The sequence below is a fragment of the Podarcis melisellensis genome (assembly GCF_964234715.1).
Source record: "Podarcis melisellensis genome assembly, chromosome: 8".
NCBI lineage: Eukaryota > Metazoa > Chordata > Lepidosauria > Squamata > Lacertidae > Podarcis > Podarcis melisellensis.
In genome coordinates this window covers 28,158,710-28,180,439 of record NC_138540.1, presented here as the reverse complement: position 1 = coordinate 28,180,439, position 21,730 = coordinate 28,158,710, and the positions used below count along the sequence as shown (strand labels likewise).

At 49.6% G+C, this 21,730-nt stretch overlaps 1 protein-coding gene across 2 annotated transcripts in view; it reads right to left on the bottom strand.

Moving 5' to 3' along the window:
* GPR153 (G protein-coupled receptor 153) overlaps positions 1–21,655 on the bottom strand; it is a 30,980-nt gene extending 9,325 nt beyond the window's left edge. Inside the window, exons 1-3 of one of the 2 annotated variants that reach the window (XM_081923612.1) lie at positions 21,551–21,655; positions 3,726–4,266; positions 2,605–3,034 (exon numbers count right to left, since the gene is read on the bottom strand). In XM_081923612.1, coding sequence (XP_081779738.1) covers positions 2,605–3,034; positions 3,726–4,105 — 810 coding nt within the window. In that variant the 5' untranslated portion in view covers positions 4,106–4,266; positions 21,551–21,655. Of the gene's footprint in view, positions 1–2,604; positions 3,035–3,725; positions 4,267–14,349; positions 14,425–21,550 lie in introns of those variants that run through there. The other variant, XM_081923613.1, reaches the window with a different exon arrangement.
* Between the last annotated feature and the right edge of the window lie 75 nt (positions 21,656–21,730).

Below are 21,730 nucleotides of genomic sequence, written 5' to 3'. Positions count from 1 at the left end.
AGCATCCTGTCCCCACCTTGGCCGACCAGGTGCCCCAGTGGGAAACCAGCAAGCAGGACCTGAGTGCAAGAACACCCTCTGCCCACCTGTAGCTGCCAGCAACTGGTATTCAGAAGCATCGTTGCACCCAAATGTGGCGGCAGAGCAGAGCCATCATGGCTAGTAGCCAGTGATAGCCATGAATTTGTCCAATTCTCTTTTAAAGCCATCCACGTTGGTGGTCCTCATTGCCAACTGCAGGAGGGAGTTCCATAGTTTAACTGCACACTGCGTGAATAAGTCCTTTATTTGATCTGTCTTGGATTTTCCAACACTGAGCTTCATTGGACGGCAACAAGTTCTAGTGTTATGGGGGGGGGCTTTGCCCTGTCCTTGGGACCCTTTCCAACTCTGAAGTGATGATTGGCTGGCCCCATACAGGGGGAAAACCAGCTCTGCCCTGATCAGCCTATCTCAATATTGATTCACTGGACTTTGATCTGCCACTGACCTTCCATGGAAAGAACTTGCATGCTTGGCTACATGCTGCTTCCTGCCATTGTTTGTTCAAGTTCCCCTTGCACGCTCCTAATTTCCACAGGAATCATACACACAGCTTTGCTGCCTTCACCTTGACTGGCAACCATCCTCTAATAAAACGATTCATCTGCATTAATTGGGAGAGCTGGAAGACGCTGCTTATTGTTCTGGAAAGTGATTAGAAACCCTTGGAACGGCAGCCAGGCATCTGGCGCGATGCCAGAGAGATAAGAACAAACCAGGACATGGGGCACTGGAACGTAAGGCTTCTCCTCGTTGGGCTCCAGCCTCCGAGATGCCTTTTCTTGATTTCCAGATGATGGCAAGGCAGCAGCGGCTATGTTTAGCCGGAGCCGTCTCAGTGGGCTGCAGGGAGGTCCTGGGAAGGGGGACTGTGGGAGGCTTGGAATCCAGTCTTGGCAGGCGGGCTGTTTTCCAAGGGAGTGGAGGAGGAACCACGTGCAACAAAGGCATGCTCCTCAGGGCTTGCTTTATCAACTAAGGGAGGGAACAAAAGCCCATGGAGTGACTGCAGCTTGCTAACTAGGGGAGATGTGCCTGAAACGTACCCTAGTTTCCGGAGAGGGATACACACAGGTCCCTTGTTGGCACTGGTAAGAGCCATCAGGGGACCTGTTATGTTTGAAAACTCGGGTTCTCTAGCCAAGGGGGAAGTATCGTAACCATTTGGCATTTCTTACTAGTCAGCCTGTTCTGGGCATCATACCAGGTTGCTGTGCCCAGTGCCCTTCAGGTCTCAGACTTGGCGCCCCCTGCCTTGGGGGAGTCAGATAATATTATCTGGAGGGACTGCTCAACATTCCCCAACCTCAGCGGTTCTCAACCTGTGGGTCCCCAGATGTTGTTGGACTACAACTCCCATCATCCCTGAGCTCTGGCCTTGCTAGCTAGGGGTGATGGGAGTTGTAGTTCAACAACATCTGGGGACACACAGATTGAGAAAGGCTGCCCAACCAAGTGCCTTCCAGATGTTGTTGGGGACAACTACCATCTTCCCTGATAGTTAAGGATGATGGCCAAAATTGAGAGTTGGGAGACCAAGAACACCTGGAAGTCTCTCTCTCTCTCTCTCTCTCTCTCTCTCTCTGTGTGTGTGTGTGTGTGGTCCCATCTTCACTGTACATTAAACCTGCATCATATCACTGTAAACAGTCAGGGCTTTCCCCAAAGCATCCTGTGTAATGTAGTTTGCTGAGGCTGCTGAGAGTTGTGAAGAGAGCCCCACTCCCCTTACTGAACTACAATTCCCAAAGTCCCCTGTGATGAGAGATCGATCATTAAAGCACCCTAGGAATTGTAGGCAGGTGAGGAGGATATGGGGCTCTCCTCATATCTCTCAGCACCTTTAAAAACTACATTTCCTTTCTCCTTGATCATTCTGGCTCCCCTTTCCTGAACCTTTCCCTCTTTGAGGCAAGGCAACCAGAACTGTGCACGGCATTCCAAACACGGTGGCGCCCTGGAATTGTATGCTGTATTCATTGTATACATTATTAATACTGGCTGTTTTATTTTCAGTTCCTTTCCTAATGCTATGTAGCAGGGAATTTGCCTTTTTCACAGCCACTGCACACTGGGTCGACATTTTCATTCAGCTATTTACTACGCCACCGTCTCATGCCTGGTCCATCACTGCCAGTTCAGAACCTATATGTAAAGGTAAGATTTTTTTTGCTCCAACGTGCATCAGTTTACACTTGTTTACATGGAAATTCCTTCCAGTAGCACCTTAAAGACCAACTAAGTTAGTTCTTGATATGAGCTTTCGTGTGCATGCACACTTCTTTAGATACACTGAAACAGAAGTATCTGAAGAAGTGTGCATGCACACGAAAGCTCATACCAAGAACTAACTTAGTTGGTCTTTAAGGTGCTACTGGAAGGAATTTTTTTTGTTTTGACTATGGCAGACCAACACGGCTACCTATCTGTAATTGTTTACATGGGATTGCATTTGCCATTTTCCTGCCCTTTCACTTGGTTTGGAAAGAGCTCTTTGCAAGCCCTTTCTGTTGCAGAGACCCTGGACAACTTAGTACCACCAGCAATTGCAACCACACTCACCAGTATAGGAAAGCCCATGAGGAAGTCGTAAATGAAAACGATCCCCGCGATCAGATAGGTGATCTGCAAAGAAGTCTTAATGGGTTCCGAGCCATCAATGGACGAGCGCCTCTTGCCTTGAGCATCCTCCACCACGATGGTGGGGACGTTGAATTTGTTCTTGTCAATGTTGTTGCCCGCCTGGATGGAGAAAGTTTGGAAGAGGGCGATGGCCACGCAGACCACGCCCATGACCACACTCCCGCTGATCAGGAGCAGGAAGCAGACGCCAAAGCCCAGGCCGATCTCGGTGACGATGAAGCGGCAGTCCGTGTCGTAGAAGCGCTCTGTGGTGTCGTGCCAGCCCACAGCCGGCAGCGTGGAGAGGATGAAGGACACCATCCAGATACCCATGACGGTATGGACCGCTTGCTTCTTGGTGTTGCTTAACCTAGAGAGGGGAGGAAAAAAGACACCTCCCCTTAGGACAAAGCCACATTCTCCGTATCCTTTTGGCTGAAAGTGAAACAGATCATCCCAGGTCCGTTTGGGGATGGCAACCATACAATCCTAGAATTGTAGAGTTGGAAGGTACACCAAGGGTCATCTTGTCCAACCCCCCTGGAGTGCAGGAATCACAGCAAAAGAACCTCTGGCACAAGGTTTCCCAAGCTTGGGTCTCCAGATGTTGATGGACTACAACTCCCATCATCCCTAACTAGCAGGATCAGTGGATGATGAGAGTTGTAGTCCAAAAGCAGCTGGAGACCCAAGTTTGGGGAAACCTTTTTTGCGGCAGATGCCCATCCAACCTATTTAAAAACCTCCAGTGAAGGTGAGTCCACCACCTTCCAAGGTCATCCGTTCCACTGATGAACAGCTCTTGCCGTCAGAAAGCTCTTCCAAATGTTTATAGTCAGAACCTCCTTCCTTGTCATTTGAATCCATTGGTTTGGGTCCTCCTCTCTGGAGCAGCAGAAGACAAGCTTGCTGCACTTTCCATGGTGAAAGCCCTTCTCTAGCTGTAATTCCTACACTGCAGGGGTTGGACCAGATGATCCTTGGGGTGTGTGTGTTACTCTCCACTCTACAATACTATGATTCTGCGACCACCGTGGGACTCATCCAGAGGAGGGACTTGCCTGTAGTTCACCGGCCAGCGGACCATCCACATCCGGTGATAGGAGAGGGAGGTGACCGAGAAGCAGGTGACCAGCGTCAAGGTGTAGAAGGTGGAGACGAAGACTTTGCAGAGGCCCTCGCTCCACTGGTAGTCAGAGTTTTGGCGGCGGAGCTGGACGACCGAGTACATGGTGATGGGAATGGCAATGTTAAGGATGTGCGTCCCGGCCAGCGTGCAGATGAGGAACTCCAGGGGCTTCCATTTCTTCTGCTTGGCGCTCACACTGAGGATCCCCCAGGCGTTGGCCAGGACAGAGAGCCCTGAGCAAACCAGCCAAGCCACGGCATTCCTCTTCAAGGTCTGCTCATCATCCATGGTGGAGGGAGGAGTAGTGGCCATCTGGCGAGGCCAGGTGAGGATGACGTACCAGGAAGAAGGAGGAGAGGAGATGCATCCTACAAGCGGGCCAGGGCCATCAAGGGTGCATGAGGGAAGTGGGGGGATCCCACACAAGGACGGATGGGGAAGCAGCGCCCGGGGTGGTCCTATGGCTCATGGTTCTGGAAGGGAAACAAGAGACAGCTCAGAAAACAAAAAGAGCATCGCCACATGCAAAAGGTTTGTGTGAAATTGATATCCTGCAAGGCTCAAACAGAGGAGGAACAAAACATAGGAAGAACCAGCTGGATTCAGCCCATCTAGTCCATCTTGTTCTTGCAGTGGATCCAGGCACAATAACCCTCTCCCCTCCTGCGGTTCCCGGTATTTGGAGGCATAGTTAAACTGTGGAACTCACTTCCACAGACGGCAGTGATGGCCACCAACTCAGGATGGCTTCAAAAGAGGATTCGGCAGATTCCTGGAGCAGATGGCTCTCAATAACTACCAGCCAGGAGGGCTATCACTTTGCCTCCAGAGCAGGAGGCATCAATTACTCCGAATAAGAGCTGCTGGAAACCGCAGGAGGAGAGAGGGCTCCTGTGCTCAGGTCCTGTTTGCAGGTTTCCCATGGGGTCATTTGTGTGGCCACTGTGAGAACAGGATGCTGGATTAGATGGGCTACTGGCCTGATCCAGGAGGCTCATTTTATGTTCTTATGTTAAACCCCTTTTAACCCCCAGAGGGGGCTCTTGAGATTAGCATAAAGCAGCAACAACAGCACCAGACAGAGATACTGTTCCCAACCGGGGAGCAACCTCTGATTCACTGAACTGTGGGCACCCACCCACGTTTTTGAGGCACGATGCAAAGCCCACTGCCCCCATGTTAGGCAGCTAGCAGCCAGCAGCCCAATGCTTGGAGTCATGGAGGCTGGAGATGGAGTGTGCTGCCCTTATATCGAGACAAGCCACTAGTCCCCCAACGCCAGTAGCCTCTAATTGGGAGATGCTGGGGACCAAACCAGGAATCTTCGCCTTGCCAAGCAAGATGCTCTGACCAAGTGAGTGCCCCCTTCCTGCAGCCTAGGTAAGCGTAAGACAGTGGTGGAGTGCTAAATTCTGAAGTGCACCAGCTCAGCCTGGCAGCCTCCTCCGCCACAGCAGCAGCCCCCAAGGAGCATCCAAATATGCAGGCCACTGAGTCAACCCACCTGCACATTGCTGCCCACTCCCCCAGTACACAGCGCAAGGCCCAATTCATCAGCTGACGGTCCTCGAGTACATGCTTCTGAAGTCAAACGTATTGCTAGCAAAAAGACCTTTGAAGCAGCTGAAATGAGGAAAGCTCGTTTACTAAGGGCCGCTGGCCGCTGGGGGCTCCCCTCCTCCTGAGCTACCTTTACAGCTTGCTCTCTTAGCATTCCAGCTTTTTGCATGTCAGCATTTTGCTGAAATCTCCACCCTCGATGCTGCCTCCATTGAGCTTTGGCAACCTGGTCCTGATCCGCTTCCAAATTCCCAATCTTGGCTTGGCCCTTCAAAGGGTCTACTTATTATTCTGTCTGGCAGCAAAAACAAAAAAAAGGGGGGAGAAACAAAATACTTCTGCTCCAGAGGATCTTCAACAAATGTGGTCAAGGAGGGATGATCAGAAGAGAACCAAATCAGCTGCCAAGCACCTCCAAAACAGACAAAATGCACATAATTTTGGACTCCTGCTGGGGTCCATGACCACTGCAGGGAGGCATCTCAATAATGTGTCAGAACAGTTCTGACCACAGGTGAGAGAACAGCCTGGAACATTCCTGTACAACAGCGCTGCAGGTTGGACTAGATGACTCTCGAGGTCCCATCCAGCTCTACACTTCCTTGACTCTATGATTCTAACTCTTCCAGAACGTATTGAGTAAGCAAAGCTTGGACAGCAGTTACTGGGAATCGCAGGTGGGCACTCCTGTCCCGCTTGATGGTTTCCCACTGGGGGCATCTGGGTTGCCATTGTGAGAACAGGATGCTGGACTAGATGGGCCACTGGCCTGATCCTGCAGGGCTCTCTTAAAGAGCTGAGTCAGAACAGTTGTCCCAACCTGGCCACCAACTTGGATGGCTTTGTAAGACAAGTTCATGGAGGATAAAGCTACCAATGGCTGAAAGCCAAGATGGCTATGCTCTGCCTCCCTGTTTGGAGAAAGTCATGCTCCCCATGGTTCTCTCCCTCCCCATTTAATCCTCACATCAGCCCTGTGAGGTACATCAGGCTGAGAGAGGCAGCGACTGGCCCAAGGCCACCCAGTGAGCTTCATGGCTGACTTGAGTTTTGAACCCGGATCTCACTCAGGTCCTAACCTGATGCTCTAACCACTACACCACACTGACTTTCATGACCCCCACCCCAGGCCTGAGTTCCCACCCATGGAGAACTCAGCCAGCCCCACTCTACACAGCAACCACCCCCTTTCATCTGCCTAGCTCCACCCTTTTCTTGGTCCCACTAGAGTGTGACAGAATGCTGAGAGCAGAGCAGTAGACAAGCAGGAAAGGTTGTCAAGAACTGGCTCTAAGGCAGATTATCACCACCTCCTCACAGTATATTCTCACCAGTTTAAGAGGCTGTTTTTTTGTTTTGTTAACATTTACATTTTTCCACTTCTTTTCCATCTTTCGCTTTAAAAAAAACGAAAAAATGCTCCTTCGACCTTCAGGATGTGACATTATCTGTCAGGGTGCGATTTAATATTTAATCTGCAAAGCCTCCTGCAGCTCTAAGCAAGACTTAATGAAATATGTCTTTTGCTATTTATTTTACATTTTTTCTCTGCACGATTCCTAAGGAGCAAGGCTGGGGGCGAAAAGGGAGTGGTGCTGTTTCCTCCTGGGAGCGCTTGGCCGTTTGCTGCAGACAGCCAGCTGCTCACCCTGCTGGGTCAAAAGGCATATGCTGTTCCTGGAGGAATCCACCATGCTGGCCCTCAGGACAAACTCCATTATCAGTTCTCCTGCCTCACAGCTGACCCTGAACATGGTGAGCCCAACCCTTGACTACATTCCTTTTCTTGAAAAACTCGCATTGTTTGAGCAACTGTCTCAAGGCTCAAGCACTTACATTTCTGCACCAGAAGAACTCAAAAGGGTTCCTAGGAACTGGCTTTAAGACTGCGTCAGAGCACTGCTCCAGCACTGTCAACACAGACTGGGGTTCAAAGCAGGAAGTCTCTCCCAACCCTACAAGGAGATGATGCCGGATGCCAGGGATTGACTCTTCAGTATGCAAAGCAGACGCTCTACCGCTGAGCTATGGCCACTCCCCTAAAAATAAAGTAGGATGCTAGTCTTCATGGTTCTGAACTCTCTCCCGCAGGAGTCAGCGACAGCCTCCAACTTGGATGGCTTTAAAAGAGGATTGGACAAATTCATGGAGGAGAAGGCTGTCGACGGCTCCTGGTATGCCCAGCGGAGGACCTTAAGGTCCACAAATGACAACATTTTGGAGGTCCCAGGTCGCAAGGTGGTTAGATTGGTCTTAACTAGGGCCAGGGCCTTTTCAGTACTGGCCCCGACTTGGTGGAACGCTCTGTCACAAGAGACTAGGGCCCTGCGGGACATCTTTCCGCAGGGCCTGCAAGACAGAGCTGCTCCACCCGGCCTTTTGTTTGGACTCAGTCTGACCCTTATGTTTCCCTCCCCTTATGGTCTTGATTTATCGGTTACTTTTAAAATGAGGCTGCATTTTAAATTGCATTTTAATCTGTATTTTAAATTGTTTTTTTCTTTTCTTTTCTTTTTCTCCTATTATGTTTTTTACTGTGGTGTTAGCCGCCCTGAGTCTGGCTCTGGCCGGGGAGGGAGGGGTATAAATAAAAATGTTTATTATTATTTATTATTTATTATTATTATTATTATTATTATTATTATTATTAGACGTGATGGCTATACTCTGCCCCCAAGAGTTGGACACCTGTTGCTGGAAGGGAGAGTGCTCCTGGGTTTCCCCAGAATAGGTACCTGGAGTTGCTAGACTAGATGGGCCAGTGGCCTGATCCAGCACACTCTTTTTATTTCCTTATGACACCCATTTCCCTTCCTTGCAGCAACGCTTGGGACAGCATCACCATCTAGTCTAGCAGTGGAACATCCACTTTTGGGGGGCATCCCATCTCAGAGATGAGCAGGATGAGGGAGAGGAAGGATTCGGCTACCTGCCGGATGTGAGAGAAGCTGGCTAAAAATAACCCAGACTTGCAGTGTATGTGTGTGGGGGGGGGGGAGTGCATGGGTATCTCTGTGGAGGAATTCAGCAGGCTTCCTTTGCTAACACCCCCCCCCATTGACACCTCTCTCTTCGTTGACTGCCATGGCAACCCATCCAACACCAAGGAGATAAATATAGCCCGGTAGTTTTCTTGGGCTACATACAGTTCAGGTGCAAAATGCAGCCGCCACACCGCCCCCCCGCAACACTTCCATTAAGTAGCAGCGAGACTTACAATGGCAGGCGCCCCACGTATTTATTTATGCTGTCCCTGCAGAGTGGGTGGTGCTGGTGGTGCAAAGACCCAGCGAGGTTTAAAAAGAGAGTCTATGAACCACAGGCTTTAAATAGGCACCTTGCAAACGAACTGTCTGTATAGCTCAGTCAGTAGAGCACGAGGCTCTTAACTTCAAGAGTTACAGGTTTGACCCCTACGTTGGGCAAAAGATTCCTTCATTGCAGGGGGTTGGACTAGACAACCAATTCTATGACTCTATCAATGCTACCTGGAAAAGACGCCTCTCCCTTGCCCCAGTCCACCACCACCATCATCACCATTATCATTATTAATTGCATTTATATCCCACTTTTCTCTGCACATGGCTACGAAGTCCAGTGGGTGAACTTGGGACTGTCACAGCCTTTCAGCCTAGCCTACATCACAGAGTTGTGGTGGGAATGAACTGAAGAGGGAGGGTGCCGTGTATGACACCACAAGCTCCTTGGAGAAAAAGGTGGGCTTTAAATGTAATAAATAAATCAACCCCGGCCAGAAAAGCTACTCCAGATGACAATGATTATGGCTAAAATCCTATTGAACCTTGAAGCAGCTGAAAGTTGGAAGATTCAGGAGAGATAAAGGACCTCTTCATGCACCACATGAACTATGGAACTCACTCACACAGGAGACCATGATGGCCACCAACTTAAAGGTAAAGGTAAAGGGACTCCTGACCATTAGGTCCAGTCACGGATGATTCTGGGGTTGCGGCACTCATCTTGCTTTATTGGCCAAGGGAGCCGGCGTACAGCTTCCGGGTGATGCGGCCAGCATGACTAAGCCACTTCTGGCAAACTAGAGCAGCGCACAGAAACACTGTTTACCTTCCCGCCGGAGTGGTACCTATTTATCTACTTGCACTTTGACGTGTTTTTTAACTGCTAGGTTGGCAGGAGCAGGGACCGAGCAACAGGAGCTCACCCCATCACGGGGATTTGAACCGCCGACCTTCTGATCGGCAAGCCCTAGGCTCTGTGGTTTAGACCACAGCACCACCTGCGTCCCCTAGATGGCTTTAAAAGAGGATTGGACAAATTCATGGAGGAGAGGGCTGTCGACGGCTCCTAGTCATGGTGGCTGTTCTCTGCCTCCACAGCTGGAAGCAGCAATGCTTCTGAACACCAGCTGCTGGAAGCCACAGAGTGGGCAAGAGCTCTAGTACTTGGGTCCTGCTTGAGGGTTTCCCACTGGGGCATCTGGCTGGCCACTTTGAGAACAGGATGCTGGACAAGATGGGCCAATCAGCTTGGCTGGATGCTCTAGTCCCAAATGCTGCAACTTCTCCTCAAAGGGGAGCCGTTCCATCACTTTGATCATTTCGCCACCCTTTCCTTTCCACCCTCATTCCAGCTGTCATCCAGCCGTTCTATTGTCTCAAGTTCCCTGGAAAATCAGGGAGTTGGTGGGTTCTACACAGCGTGAAAGGATGCTGAGGAGTGGTGATGTCAACCTCCTGTGATTCCTGGAAATTTTTATTGTTGGCATTATCACCGTGGTCAGTAACAGAAAGTTGGGAAATGGATTTGCAAGATACCACCATAAGGACTCTTTGAACAGAAATACTTTGGACAAAGCTGGGAGAGATTTACACACCAACACCATGTTCAACCAGGTCTTAAACATACAGGTCAATCATCATGAATGCTGACTGCATCATCATTATCAAGACTGAGGAAATGGCAGTGTCCAGTATACCTCGGTCCAGTATACCTGAAGGAGCATCTCCATCCCCATCGTTCTGCCCGGACACTGAGGTCCAGCACCGAGGGCCTTCTGGCAGTTCCCTCACTGCGAGAAGCCAAGTTACAGGGAACCAGGCAGAGGGCCTTCTCAGTAGTGGCACCCACCCTGTGGAACGCCCTCCCACCAGATGTCAAAGAGAACAACAACTACCAGACTTTTAGAAGACATCTGAAGGCAGCCCTGTTTAGGGAAGCTTTTAATGTTTAATAGACTATTGTATTTTAATATTCTGTTGGAAGCCGCCCAGAGTGGCTGGGGAAACCCAGCCAGATAGGTGGGGTATAAATAATAAATTATTATTAGTAGTAGTAGTATTAGAATTAGTATTATTAGCATTATTTCTGCCTCTGCAAAAGCAGCATTCCTAGTGATTCCTCTTAAGGACTGGTAAGCATAACTAGCTATGATTTCAGGAGCTGGTTAGCTTTGATTGTTCCATTGCAAGGGGTTGGAATAGATGACACAAGGGGTCCCTTCCAACTCTACAATTCTGAGATTCTATAACCAGCAGGCCTTAAGCAGGGGTAACCAGTATGGCACCCCTCTCATGCGATGCTAGGCTCCCAACTCCCACCATCCCCGACTGCTGGCCATACTGGGACTGCTGAGAGTCTACAACATCCCATTGGCTACCTCTGCCCTGAACAGCCTGTTCCTTCCCTGCTCTAAAAATCCTTTCTGCTGGGACTCTGGGACTCCTGGAGCAGGACACCTTGCCCTGCAATTCAATATGCTGGTAAGGACTGCTTAGGACCACTGTGCTGTGAGCAATAGGCACTCTGCACATCCTCTGGGGCTCATTAAGAGTTCACATGTTCTGAAGATAAGGTCTAGCACTGGAAATGGAATTTATTGATTTTTATTTTTTTATCCGAAGCTCTGGCAGAATTTCAATTGTGTGGAGTTTCCACACACCTCCCTTCATTTTAACAGCTTGTTCAGGAACTGTGCCTTACAGGTTGCACAGCTGTAGGTTTGTGGTTCTCTCCCCTTTCCCCTCCAACAGCACAACCCCGAAGCAGAGAACCCAGCTGTTGCTCAAGAGCAAGCTAAAAAAAGCAGGCACGCAACCTCAGGCATCTCTCGGGCACCTTGACCTCGCCACTGTGTTCTGTGTTCAAAACACGTCTGCACACCTAGTGTAATTGAAATGGAATCGCAGGCACCAGGTGGGGGCAAAGCGTCATCGAGCCCCCAAATAGCTTGCCTGGGTGATTAAGTGCATGGCATTCAAGCGAGCACCCGGGGAATTATTATGCCTCTTTGGTGAATAATGGATCTTTCGCGCTCTCCAGAAATATAATTCATACCCTGGCTGGCACTGTACAGGGCTGCCTTTTGTGACTGGGGAATTGGCAATTACAAAAAATAATAATTAGAGCAAGAGGGGCCAGGCGAGAGGTTTGCGGAGCATTTTGGCTGGGGCAGGAAAGGGGAGGTGGGCTCTTTCGGTTCAGAGGAGCGATTCCCATTAATGGGCCTCTCCAGGGACTGGGGGGGGGCGCGGTTCGGCCCCTGCTGCTGGCAAAGTGCCAACATTTGAACACTCCCAGGAGGCTCAGTGTTCAGAAGGTAATCAGTTGTGGCACTGCTGCGGCTCTGCACTACTAGGGAAAGCATACAGAGCAGAGGCAGCTCCCCTGCACAAAGTGATGCCCATAAGAAGAGCCTGCAGGATCAGGCCCCTGGTCCATCTAGTCCAGCATCCTGGCCAACCAGATGCCCCAAAGGGAAACCAGGAAGCAGGATCTGAGCGCAAGAGCACTCCCCCCTCCTGCGGTTTCTGGCAACTGGTATTCGAAAGCATTGCTGCTTCCAACTGTGGAGGCAGAGCTGAGCCACAATTGCTAGGAGCTATGGATTTGGCTAATCCTGTGGGAGAGAGTTCCATAGTTTAACTATGCACTGTGTGAAGAAGTCATTTCTTCTATCTGTCCAGAATCTTCCAACATCTAGCTTCATTGGACGCCCAATGAATTATTGTGTTATCAGAGTGGGAGGGAAATGTTTCTTTATCTACTTTCTCCAAGCCATGCATAATTATTGGAACACCTATCATGTCTCCACTTACTCACCTTTCCTCTAAACTAAAAAGTCCCAAACGCTGCAATCTTTTTTCATGAATGGGAGTTGCTCCAGCTCATTGGTCATTTTGATGGCCCTTTTCTGAACCTTTTTCCAATTCTACAATTTCCTTTTTGAGATGAGGCAACCAGGATTAAAAAGTGCAATCCTGCCCTCTCAAGCTAACACCAGTTCCCCAGGGTCTTTCCTAGGTCTGCTCTGATCCTATTATTCATTGGGGATTCCATCATCCCAGCAAGGCAACGGCTCAGGTGAGAGTGAACAAGACCAGGCTGGTGCTAATCTGGACTGGGGCAGGTTCAGCACCATGGACAGCACTGCAGATATTGGCCCACAGATTTTCACCACACTTTCAGGACCAAGGCCAGCAACCATGCAGGAGACAAGTTGCCTCAGCACCAGCCTGGAGCACCAGATAAGCTTTTACAGACCAGCCTAGAGAGTTCTTCAAGACATTCCACACTCTCTGAGAGCTGCATCTGGCATCTAAAGGGTTACCATCTGGAGTAGCTGGCTCCTTCTAGAGCAGCCTTCTCCAATCTTGTGCTTCCCAGACATTTTGAACTACCACTCCCATCATCCCTGACCATTGGGCTATGCTGGCTGTGGTTGATGGGAGTTATAGTTCACAAACATCTGAAGGGCCGCAGGCTTGTGAAAGGCTGTTCTACAGGGGGCTGGTAAGCACAGAAGCAACCTGGCTGTAAACCCTTAAACGGCTCAGGACCACAATACCTTAAGGACCACCTCTCCCCCTAGGACAGACATAGGCAATCTCGGCCCTCCAGATGTTTGGGGACTTCAATTCCCATCATCCCTAGCTAACAGGACCAGTGGTCAGGGGTGATGGGAATTGTAGTCTCAAAATATCTGGAGGGCCGAGTTTGCCTATGCCTGCCCTAAGGAACCAACCCAGACCCTGCAATCATGAGAACCTTGTTCATGTGCCTCCTCTACGAGAGGCCTGGATTGTGGCAACATGAGAGAGGGCCTTTTCTGCAGTGGCTCCCCACTTATGGAATGTTCTCCCATTGGGAGACTTGCCTGTCACCTTCATTTCATATCATTAGGCACCAAGTGAAAACATTTCTCTTCTCCCAAGACTTTGACTAATTAAACAACCGATGGTCTTTTATGCTGTGCGAGGCTATTGTTTTTATTTGTTACTATGTTATGTGTTTTCGTGTTTTTATACTGTAAACTGCCCTGTGGTGCTCAGATGAAGGATGGTATAGAAATTTAATAAATAAATAAATAATAGGGAATACTCTCCCCGCCCCTCACTGCTCGCTGGAGAGAGTCTTGAGGTCCACTTCTGAGGGTAGCAGTAATTCTGTGGATTTCAGTAGATGGAGTGTAAGGTCCAAAATGGAGGGACCTGGTGGTGAGGAGGAGGTCTGAAATTTCTTGGCCCAGCACCGCAGCAGCTTCTTGGCAGCCTTTCAACTTGCAGAAGCTGTCCTTAATTCCCCACTGCAAGTAACCTAAGCACCTGCGGTCAAAAGAATGCACCCTCTTGTCCAGTTCACCTGTGCCTCTGCTTCCTCTCTTCTTCCACTTTTGCTGACTGTGTGTTGAATTCTAGACTGTAAAGTCCTTGGGGGCAGGGACCTGTAGAAAGCATCACACCCGCTGGCATTCATTCATTCACATGCCAGAACATTTATTTCCCTCCTACCTGATCTAAAAAGAAATCCACAAGGGGGCTAGCCATATAGAAACTCAAATTCAAAATATAAAAAGTAAGCGAATGGACTGTATTTTGAAGTGGTTATGGAGAGCAAATCACTCCCTTGTTAGCACAGCACCATTGTTTCTGGGCACAATTCAACAGTGCTGGTTATAAAGCCCTTTTAGACTTAGGTCAAGGCTACCTGTAGGACCATATTCTACCATACAAACCCGCCTGAGATCTAGGTGGCTTCAAAAGAGATTTAGACATATTGTTGGAGGATAAGGCTCTACTAGCCATGATGGCTCGGCTCTGCCTCCAGAAGGCTCCTCCTTACGTTCTTCTTCCCTGTGGAAACAAAGTCTTGGGCAGAATTTTGCTCTGGCAACTATTTCAAATGCCGTCACAGAGCCTTTTGGCAGACTTCTCTCTGATTACTGCCCACCTCAAGAGACCTCTGAAATACCAAACTTGGAGCCAGATGAGTGCAGTGCCAAAAGAGCAACCAGCAGCGCTCACACACACACATTTCTGCATCGGATCGGTTGTGCCAGTTGCACATCTGCTCAAATCAAGAGAGCCATTGCTACCCTCGCAAACAACTCTTTAGCAGAAATCAAATAAAGCATTTACTCCTCGTCAATAAGTGATCCATTCTGGGTCTGTCCTGACTTAACAAGCCCTGGGAATTGCAGGCAGGCAACTTTTGAGAGCACAGACTGGTGGCTGCTTTGGACAGGGATGTCTTTTAGAATCATACAATCGCAGAGTTTAGAGGGGACCCCAAGGCTCATCTAGTCCACCCCTGCAATGCATGGGGGAGGGGGGATGGATGGGCACTGGTGATGGCTCCCCTTGCCCCCACCAAGCCAAAGGGCAGGAAATGGGCTCCTGCAAAAGGGACCCAGGGCACAGATTGGTGGCACACAGTTATATATATACAGTGTATACAGTATATATGTATATAGATGCAAACAGAGGCTGACTTTCAGAGGGGTGGGGGAGGGAAGCAGTGCTGTCAGGACCGACTCTGAATTATAGGGTGCCAACATGCATTTCTGGGGGATGGGCAAAGGGCCCAATCCACACACACAATCTATTGATAAGAACAGTCAATTATGTACATATTATTTAAACTTTTTTTTAAAAAAAGGTCTCCAGAGCACATAGAGGCAGTGGTTTCTAAGGCAGCCAGCTGCTCTGCAAGCAAAGCAAAATAATACTAACGCTACTACTACTACTAATAATAGTAATAATAGAGGGAAGGGGAGATAAAGGATATATAAACCTGAAGGATATGCTGCCCTTTAGAGCAAACATTCAGCTCCTGCCTCATCTGTGGTCTTATGGGAAGAAGAGGGGGGGGGATTGTAGCATAGATATTATGTTTGATCTACCTACAGATCTGATAAGAAATGAGCCCTGAAAGTCAACTCTGCGCATGCTCAGGGACACTGTGCACCATGTATGGGTGTATAGTGACACTTGCTGCTCCGCCTCAGGCAGCAAAATATTTTAGCCTGGCCATGATCTCACTGCCCAATTTACATTAGGAAGAACTTTCTGACTGTTGGACAGTGGGACAGAAGGTGGTGGCCTCTCCTTCCTTGGAGGCTTGTAAACAGAGGTTGGGTGGCCATTTGTCAGGGATTCTTCAGCTGTGATTCCTGCATTGCAGGGGGCTGGACTAGATGGTCCTTTGGGGTCCCTTCCAACCCTACAATTCTATAATCCCACCAGGGAAAAACCCAGGTGGAGACAGCTTCAAATTCCCTCTATTAGCAGCCAAGTAAAGCAAACAAATCAATCAGGAAACAAAGGCCGAGTTTTTGAGACCCACAGAGCATTTTCTCAGCTCCGAGGTTAAAGAAGAAGGGTTAGTGCCGCATTGGAGAAAAACTGACAAACGAACCCCACCAAATCCACCAGAGCTCTTCCAAGTTGTAAAAGGCCTTTTTTTACACCTGGGCCCTCGGGGAAGATTGTTGCAGGGTTCTTGCAGGGGGGTGGTGTGGTGGTGGGGAGAGATGGCACAGTGGCCTGCTGCAACCAATTTGCAAGACACAGCGCTGATAAATCACTCCCTCTTGGATGCTCGCAGGGCAGCCAGAGGCAGGGCTGGCTGAGTGGGCAGCGAGGGTGATAAATGCCTCCTTAAGAGAGGGAGGAACACCAGCGAAGCTTGAAAGAAACAGCAGTGGGATCTACACACACACACACACACACACACACACACACACACACAAAAGCCCTCACTAGCACTGCTTGATCTTAACTAATTAATTTTCTGCAAGTTCCCAGTACTGCATTTTCGGACAAGATGCTTCAGTGGCAAAACCTGCGCCAAAACAGATTATCTAGATTAGGTTCTACCTGGCTTGGGGCCTTTTTTTTCCAGGATAAGACTGTAATAAATAAATAAATAAATAAATGATATAGGTGTGCAAATCAATGCTCAAAACTGGACAGGGGGAGTGCTTTTGGGGAAGGGCCAAAGCTCATTAGTAGAGCATCTGTCTTGAATGCAGAAGGTCCTGGGTTCAGTCCTCAATGGCATCTCAAGGCAGGGCTGGGAAAAACTCTGGAGAATGGGTAGACAAACTAAGACCCAGGGGCTGAATTCGGCCCAATCACCTTCTAAATCCGGCCTGCAGACGATCCAGGAATCAGAGTAGAATGTGTGCTTTTATTTAGAATGCATTGCTGGATTATTTGTGGGGCATAGGAATTCATTCATATTTTTTCCCAAAATATAGTCCGCCCCCCCCACAAGGTCTGAGGAACAGTGGACCGGCCCCCTGCAGACAAAGTTTGCTGACCCCTGCTCTGAAGAGTCTGAACTGAGCTGGATAGACCAGCAATCCTATTTAATTCAGCACATTATTCAAACCCTTGAGGATGAAGACCTTACTTTATTTTTAGGGGAGAGACTTTAGCTCAGTGGCAGAACACCTGCTTTGCATGCAGAAGGTTCAATCCCTGGCATCTCCAGGTTGGGCAGAGAAATATCCCCTACCTGAAACCCTGGAAAGCCACTGCTGCCAGTCAGGGTAGACAATACTGAGCTCAATGGACCAATGCTCTGACTCAGCATAAGGCAGCTTCCTATGGTCCTACGACCACACAGTGGCTTTATGATGATCAACAAGCACAGAACCATAGAATTGTAGAGTTGGAAGGGACCCAAGGGCCATCGAGTGCAACCCCCTGCATGGCACGATTTAACAGTAGCTCTGACCCTTCCTAGGGTGGTGCTGTGGGTTAAACCACAGAGCCTAGGGCTTGCTGATCAGAAGGTTGGCAGTTCAAATCCCTGCGACAGGGTGAGCTCCCATTGCTCGGTCCCAGCTCCTGCCAACCTAGCAGTTCGAAAGCACAAAAGTGCAAGTAGATAAATAGGTACCGCTCTGGCGGGAAGGTAAACGGCGTTTCCGTGTGCTGCTCTGGTTCGCCAGAAGCGCCTTAGTCATGCTGCCATATGACCTGGAAGCTGTACTCCGGCTCCCGGCCAGTAAAGTGAGATGAGCGCTGCAACCCCAGAGTCATCTGCGCCTGGACCCTTTACCTTTACTTGACCCTTCCTGGGAAGGGAAGTCAGATTCCAGGAGATTTGGGGAAGGAGGGAAGGAGGGAGACCTGCTCACCCCTCCTGGTTGATGATGCCAGGTTAGATGCACTGCCCCAGTCTGCCCCAGGCACTCCGAAATGAACCGTTGGCAGGAAGTGAGAAGCAAGGAGGCCACATTCCTAGGACTGTGGTGTTAGAAGGGACCCCAAGGTTCATCTAGCGCAAGCCCTTCAAAGCAATTCGCGGCAGGAAGTTTATCCGCAGTTCTTTTAAAAGGTGTGGGGGCATCCCTCTGCTGTGGGAGGATCGCAAACAAAGCCCAAACAGCGAATGCCAAAGCAAACCAGGGTCCCCGGGTGTGTGGGTGTGTGTCAGCAAGTCAACTTCAACCGCCTTCTTTTTGAGGGATTAAATGGCTGTTGGGGTTGGAAGAGAGCAATCGCTGTGGCTATTTTCTCCTTTCCATTCAGAACCAAAGTGCCTGCCGGGGTGGGTGAGGGCGGGTTTGCACATTGCTAGAACCCCGTGGGGCGGGACTGCCTGCGGGGTCTTTGTTGGCAGCTGGAAAAGTCGCTGTGCTGCCCCTGAGCACAGCACCTTACTGTCCTCCCAAGGTGCTAGGGGAGAAAATTAAGGTGTGCATCCGTGGAGGAGGAGCTGAATACACTCATTGGGGACACCCACTTCTTACAGCCACACATGTCGTCTCTGGAGTGAGCACACCTCCATGCTCACCAGGCAGCCTGGAATCTTGAAAGGGGCTCCTCTCTAAACAGTGCCATCCCGGAAGCCATTTACTTGGTCACACTAGAGCGTGACCAAGAAAGACGCAAGCTGCTTTTTACATGGGCTATCAAGACATGGGAGAGTGTTGTCCTTTTTCCTGAAGCAATTGGATGTGTGATTTTGGATCCAAGTCCTTTGGATCCAGGCCCGTTTAATTTGGTATGGCAGTCGTGACTCAATGGTTATCAGTATGAAACCTGGGAGGGGTACACTGCCCCCTCCCTAAACAACACACCCGGTGCAAATGCACTTCCATCACACAGTGTCAAATTTTAAAGAGATTTCAGCCGTCCGTCTCCCAACAACCATACCCAGAGTGACTGAGGTAACCCAGTCAGATGGGCAGGGTACATAATAATAATAATAATAATAATAATAATAATAATAATAATAATAATAATAATAATTGTGAAATTCCTTCCCCTGAGACGTGTGGCTGTCCCCCACACTTTTATTGACCCGGGATTCAACATTTCTTTCACTATGTAGCCTTGTTGTATTGCTTTTTTAAAGGAAAAATGCAGTTTTTAGGTGTTTTACTTATCGATTGCATTTTTAGTATTGTGTACTGGACTTTAGGGTCAGGATGGTATATGAAGGAAATGAAACCAATTAATGCATCATATGGACTATAGAGAACACCTGAAATTCCATGGACTTCAACATCCAGATGAAAGCCTAGCCAGTGAACTGCATGTGCTTTAACCCATGGATCTTTCTGTTTATGAGTAAGAGCATTTCCTTCTCTTCTACTCTTCCGTGGAAGTTCTACTCTTCCATGACAGAGGGGTCTGTTGATGGCTATTAGACAAAGCACCAAGGTCAGTTGCAGAGCATCTGCTGTGCATGCAGAACGTCCCCGGTTCAATCTCCAGGGAGGGCTGGTAGAACCTACACTGCTCCTGCCAGTCAGTGTAGACAACACTGAACTAGAAGGGCCATTGGTCTGACTATGGGGCTTCTTCTTCTGTTCCCATCATCCATGGTGGCCATATGGAACCTTCATGTTCAGAGACAGGCCATCTCTGAGCACCAGTTGCCCAGAAGCACAAGTGAGGAGAGTGCTGCTGAGCTCAGGTCCTGACTGCAAGGCTTCTGGTTGGACACTGCACAAGAATATGTTGGATAACACGGGCCGCTGGTCTGAGCCATCATCAAGGTTTGTCTTATGCTCTTTAATAAATCCACTCTGACCAGGTGTAGAGATGGCCACCAACTTATATGGCTTTAGAAGAGGATCCGAAAAATAAATAGAGGAGGAGGCTATTGGCTGCAACGGCTATGCTTGCCTCTGCTGTCACAGGATGGCACGAGTGGGATCATCAAGTCCAACCCCCTGCAATGCAGGAAGATGCAGCCATCCTATATGGGAATCAAACCTGCAAACTTGGTGTTAGCAACACCACACTCTAACCAACTGAGTTATTCAGTACATCTCTGAATAGCAGAGGCTGAGTATTGTAAGCAGGGAAAGCACTCATGTCCAGTTTGTGGACTTCCCAGTGGGGCATTTGGTTGGCCACTGTGAGAACAGGATGCTAGACTAGGTGGGCTTCTGGCCTGACCAAGCTTGGGGGGGGGGGGTTCCTCTTGCATTGCTAAGGTGGCCTCTACCATCTAAAGTCTCCAAGTACTTGAATTACGCAGTTACGCATGAGCATCTGGTGCTTTTTTTTTAAAGTTAATCAGAACCTTGCAATCTATTAGACAAGTGGTTCCCAAACTCCCCCCCCCCCCACTCAACAGTCCACTTGAAAATTGCTGAGGGCCTTAATGGTTTTTATGCCTGTTGTAGCAATTGTAATGAGCTGCACTAGATGCTGTATGATTATTAATTGAATCAAGATTAAACGTCTTAATTCTAGCCTCCCATTGACTTTGCTGCTAATCCTCTCCACTCCTCTCAAGTGCTGACTCTTCCCTCTGTCAATACTGGCCCTTCCCACTCATCTTCTGAATGGACCACCAAGTCCTAAGAAGAACCGCTGCTTCTTCTCAGATATGGGATCACAGTTTGGGGACCCTCTTAATTAAACTAACTAATTCATCAATCAAATGACACAGCCCTCATTCACTGGGTGAACACAAAGCATCCTCTTGGAGGAGCAACTACAAGAGTTTATGGCTGCTTCAGCGACTTTTCAGATATTGACAGCAGGTGCCCCCAGCAAATTCCAGAAATTCCTCGCAATGCTAACAGAGACATCTTTGCAAAATGTCTTAAAGAAGGATCAGGGCAATTAAGTGACCCTCCCTTCCCCACAGCTGCCCCCTCCCTGGCTTTACTTTACCCTTCCTTTCCTAAGCCAGTGTCAGCTGAGGAACTGGCTGGTTGGGAGAAAGCTGGAGGGAAATGGGGCAGATGCCAATTTTGCAGCCTCAGTCAAAGGCGGAAGAGTTACAACAAAATGCAATAGGATTACAGAATCAGGACCAATGCCAGAAATCAGCCCAAATCGACCCGTTTGCAAACAAACAAAAGCCATCATCATCTTACATTGAGTACTGCAGGTGAGAGGAGCATGGACTCTGTGGCAGGCCTGGTTCACAGAGTGGGAGGAGGGATGAAGGGAAGACCCTAAAGACCAGCCCTGAAGCAGCTGGATCGTGCAAAGGCTCATCTAGCCCAGCCTCCCGCGGGTGAACCTAAAGAGAAAGGCTTCGTCTTGAGAACTAGCAGTAAAGACTAGGAGTCCTTTGCGCGCCTGCTCATCCTCGCCACCCCACCCCTTGTAAAATCTAGACGGAGAAGAAAGAAACTTGCGGTGGTTTAGGAGAGGAGGGGGAGAGGGAGGGGGGAGTCGCATTCCTCGCAGCTTAGATGGCTGGGCTGAAAAGGAGGTCGCTCCCCCCACCGTCTTCGGCTGCAAAGGGGAGAGACCCCACCCTCCGCGGCCCCCAAAGAGCGCGCTGCCTTGCGCGCCCCGAGGAAAGGCGAGGGGGAAGGGAGTGTCCCCGCAGGGAGGAAGGGGGTGTCGTCCCTACACACCACGAGGCGGGGGGGTTGAAGGACCCCCCCTCCACCAGAATCCACATCCCTCTAGCATCTTGGCGCGCCAGCGTCCACGCGGGGCGGCTTACCTGCGAGAGCTCCGGGCTGCAAGCGGGCGCTTCGCTGCTGCCGCTCCTTCTGCCGCCGCTTGCCGCTCGCGCTCTTCGCCGCCGCCGCCTTCGCCGCCTGCCCGGGCTGGGCGGGGGTGGGGCGTGCAAGCGCATGCTTAGACTCCTCTCGCCGCCCCTCCGCTCCGCACTCGTCCAGGA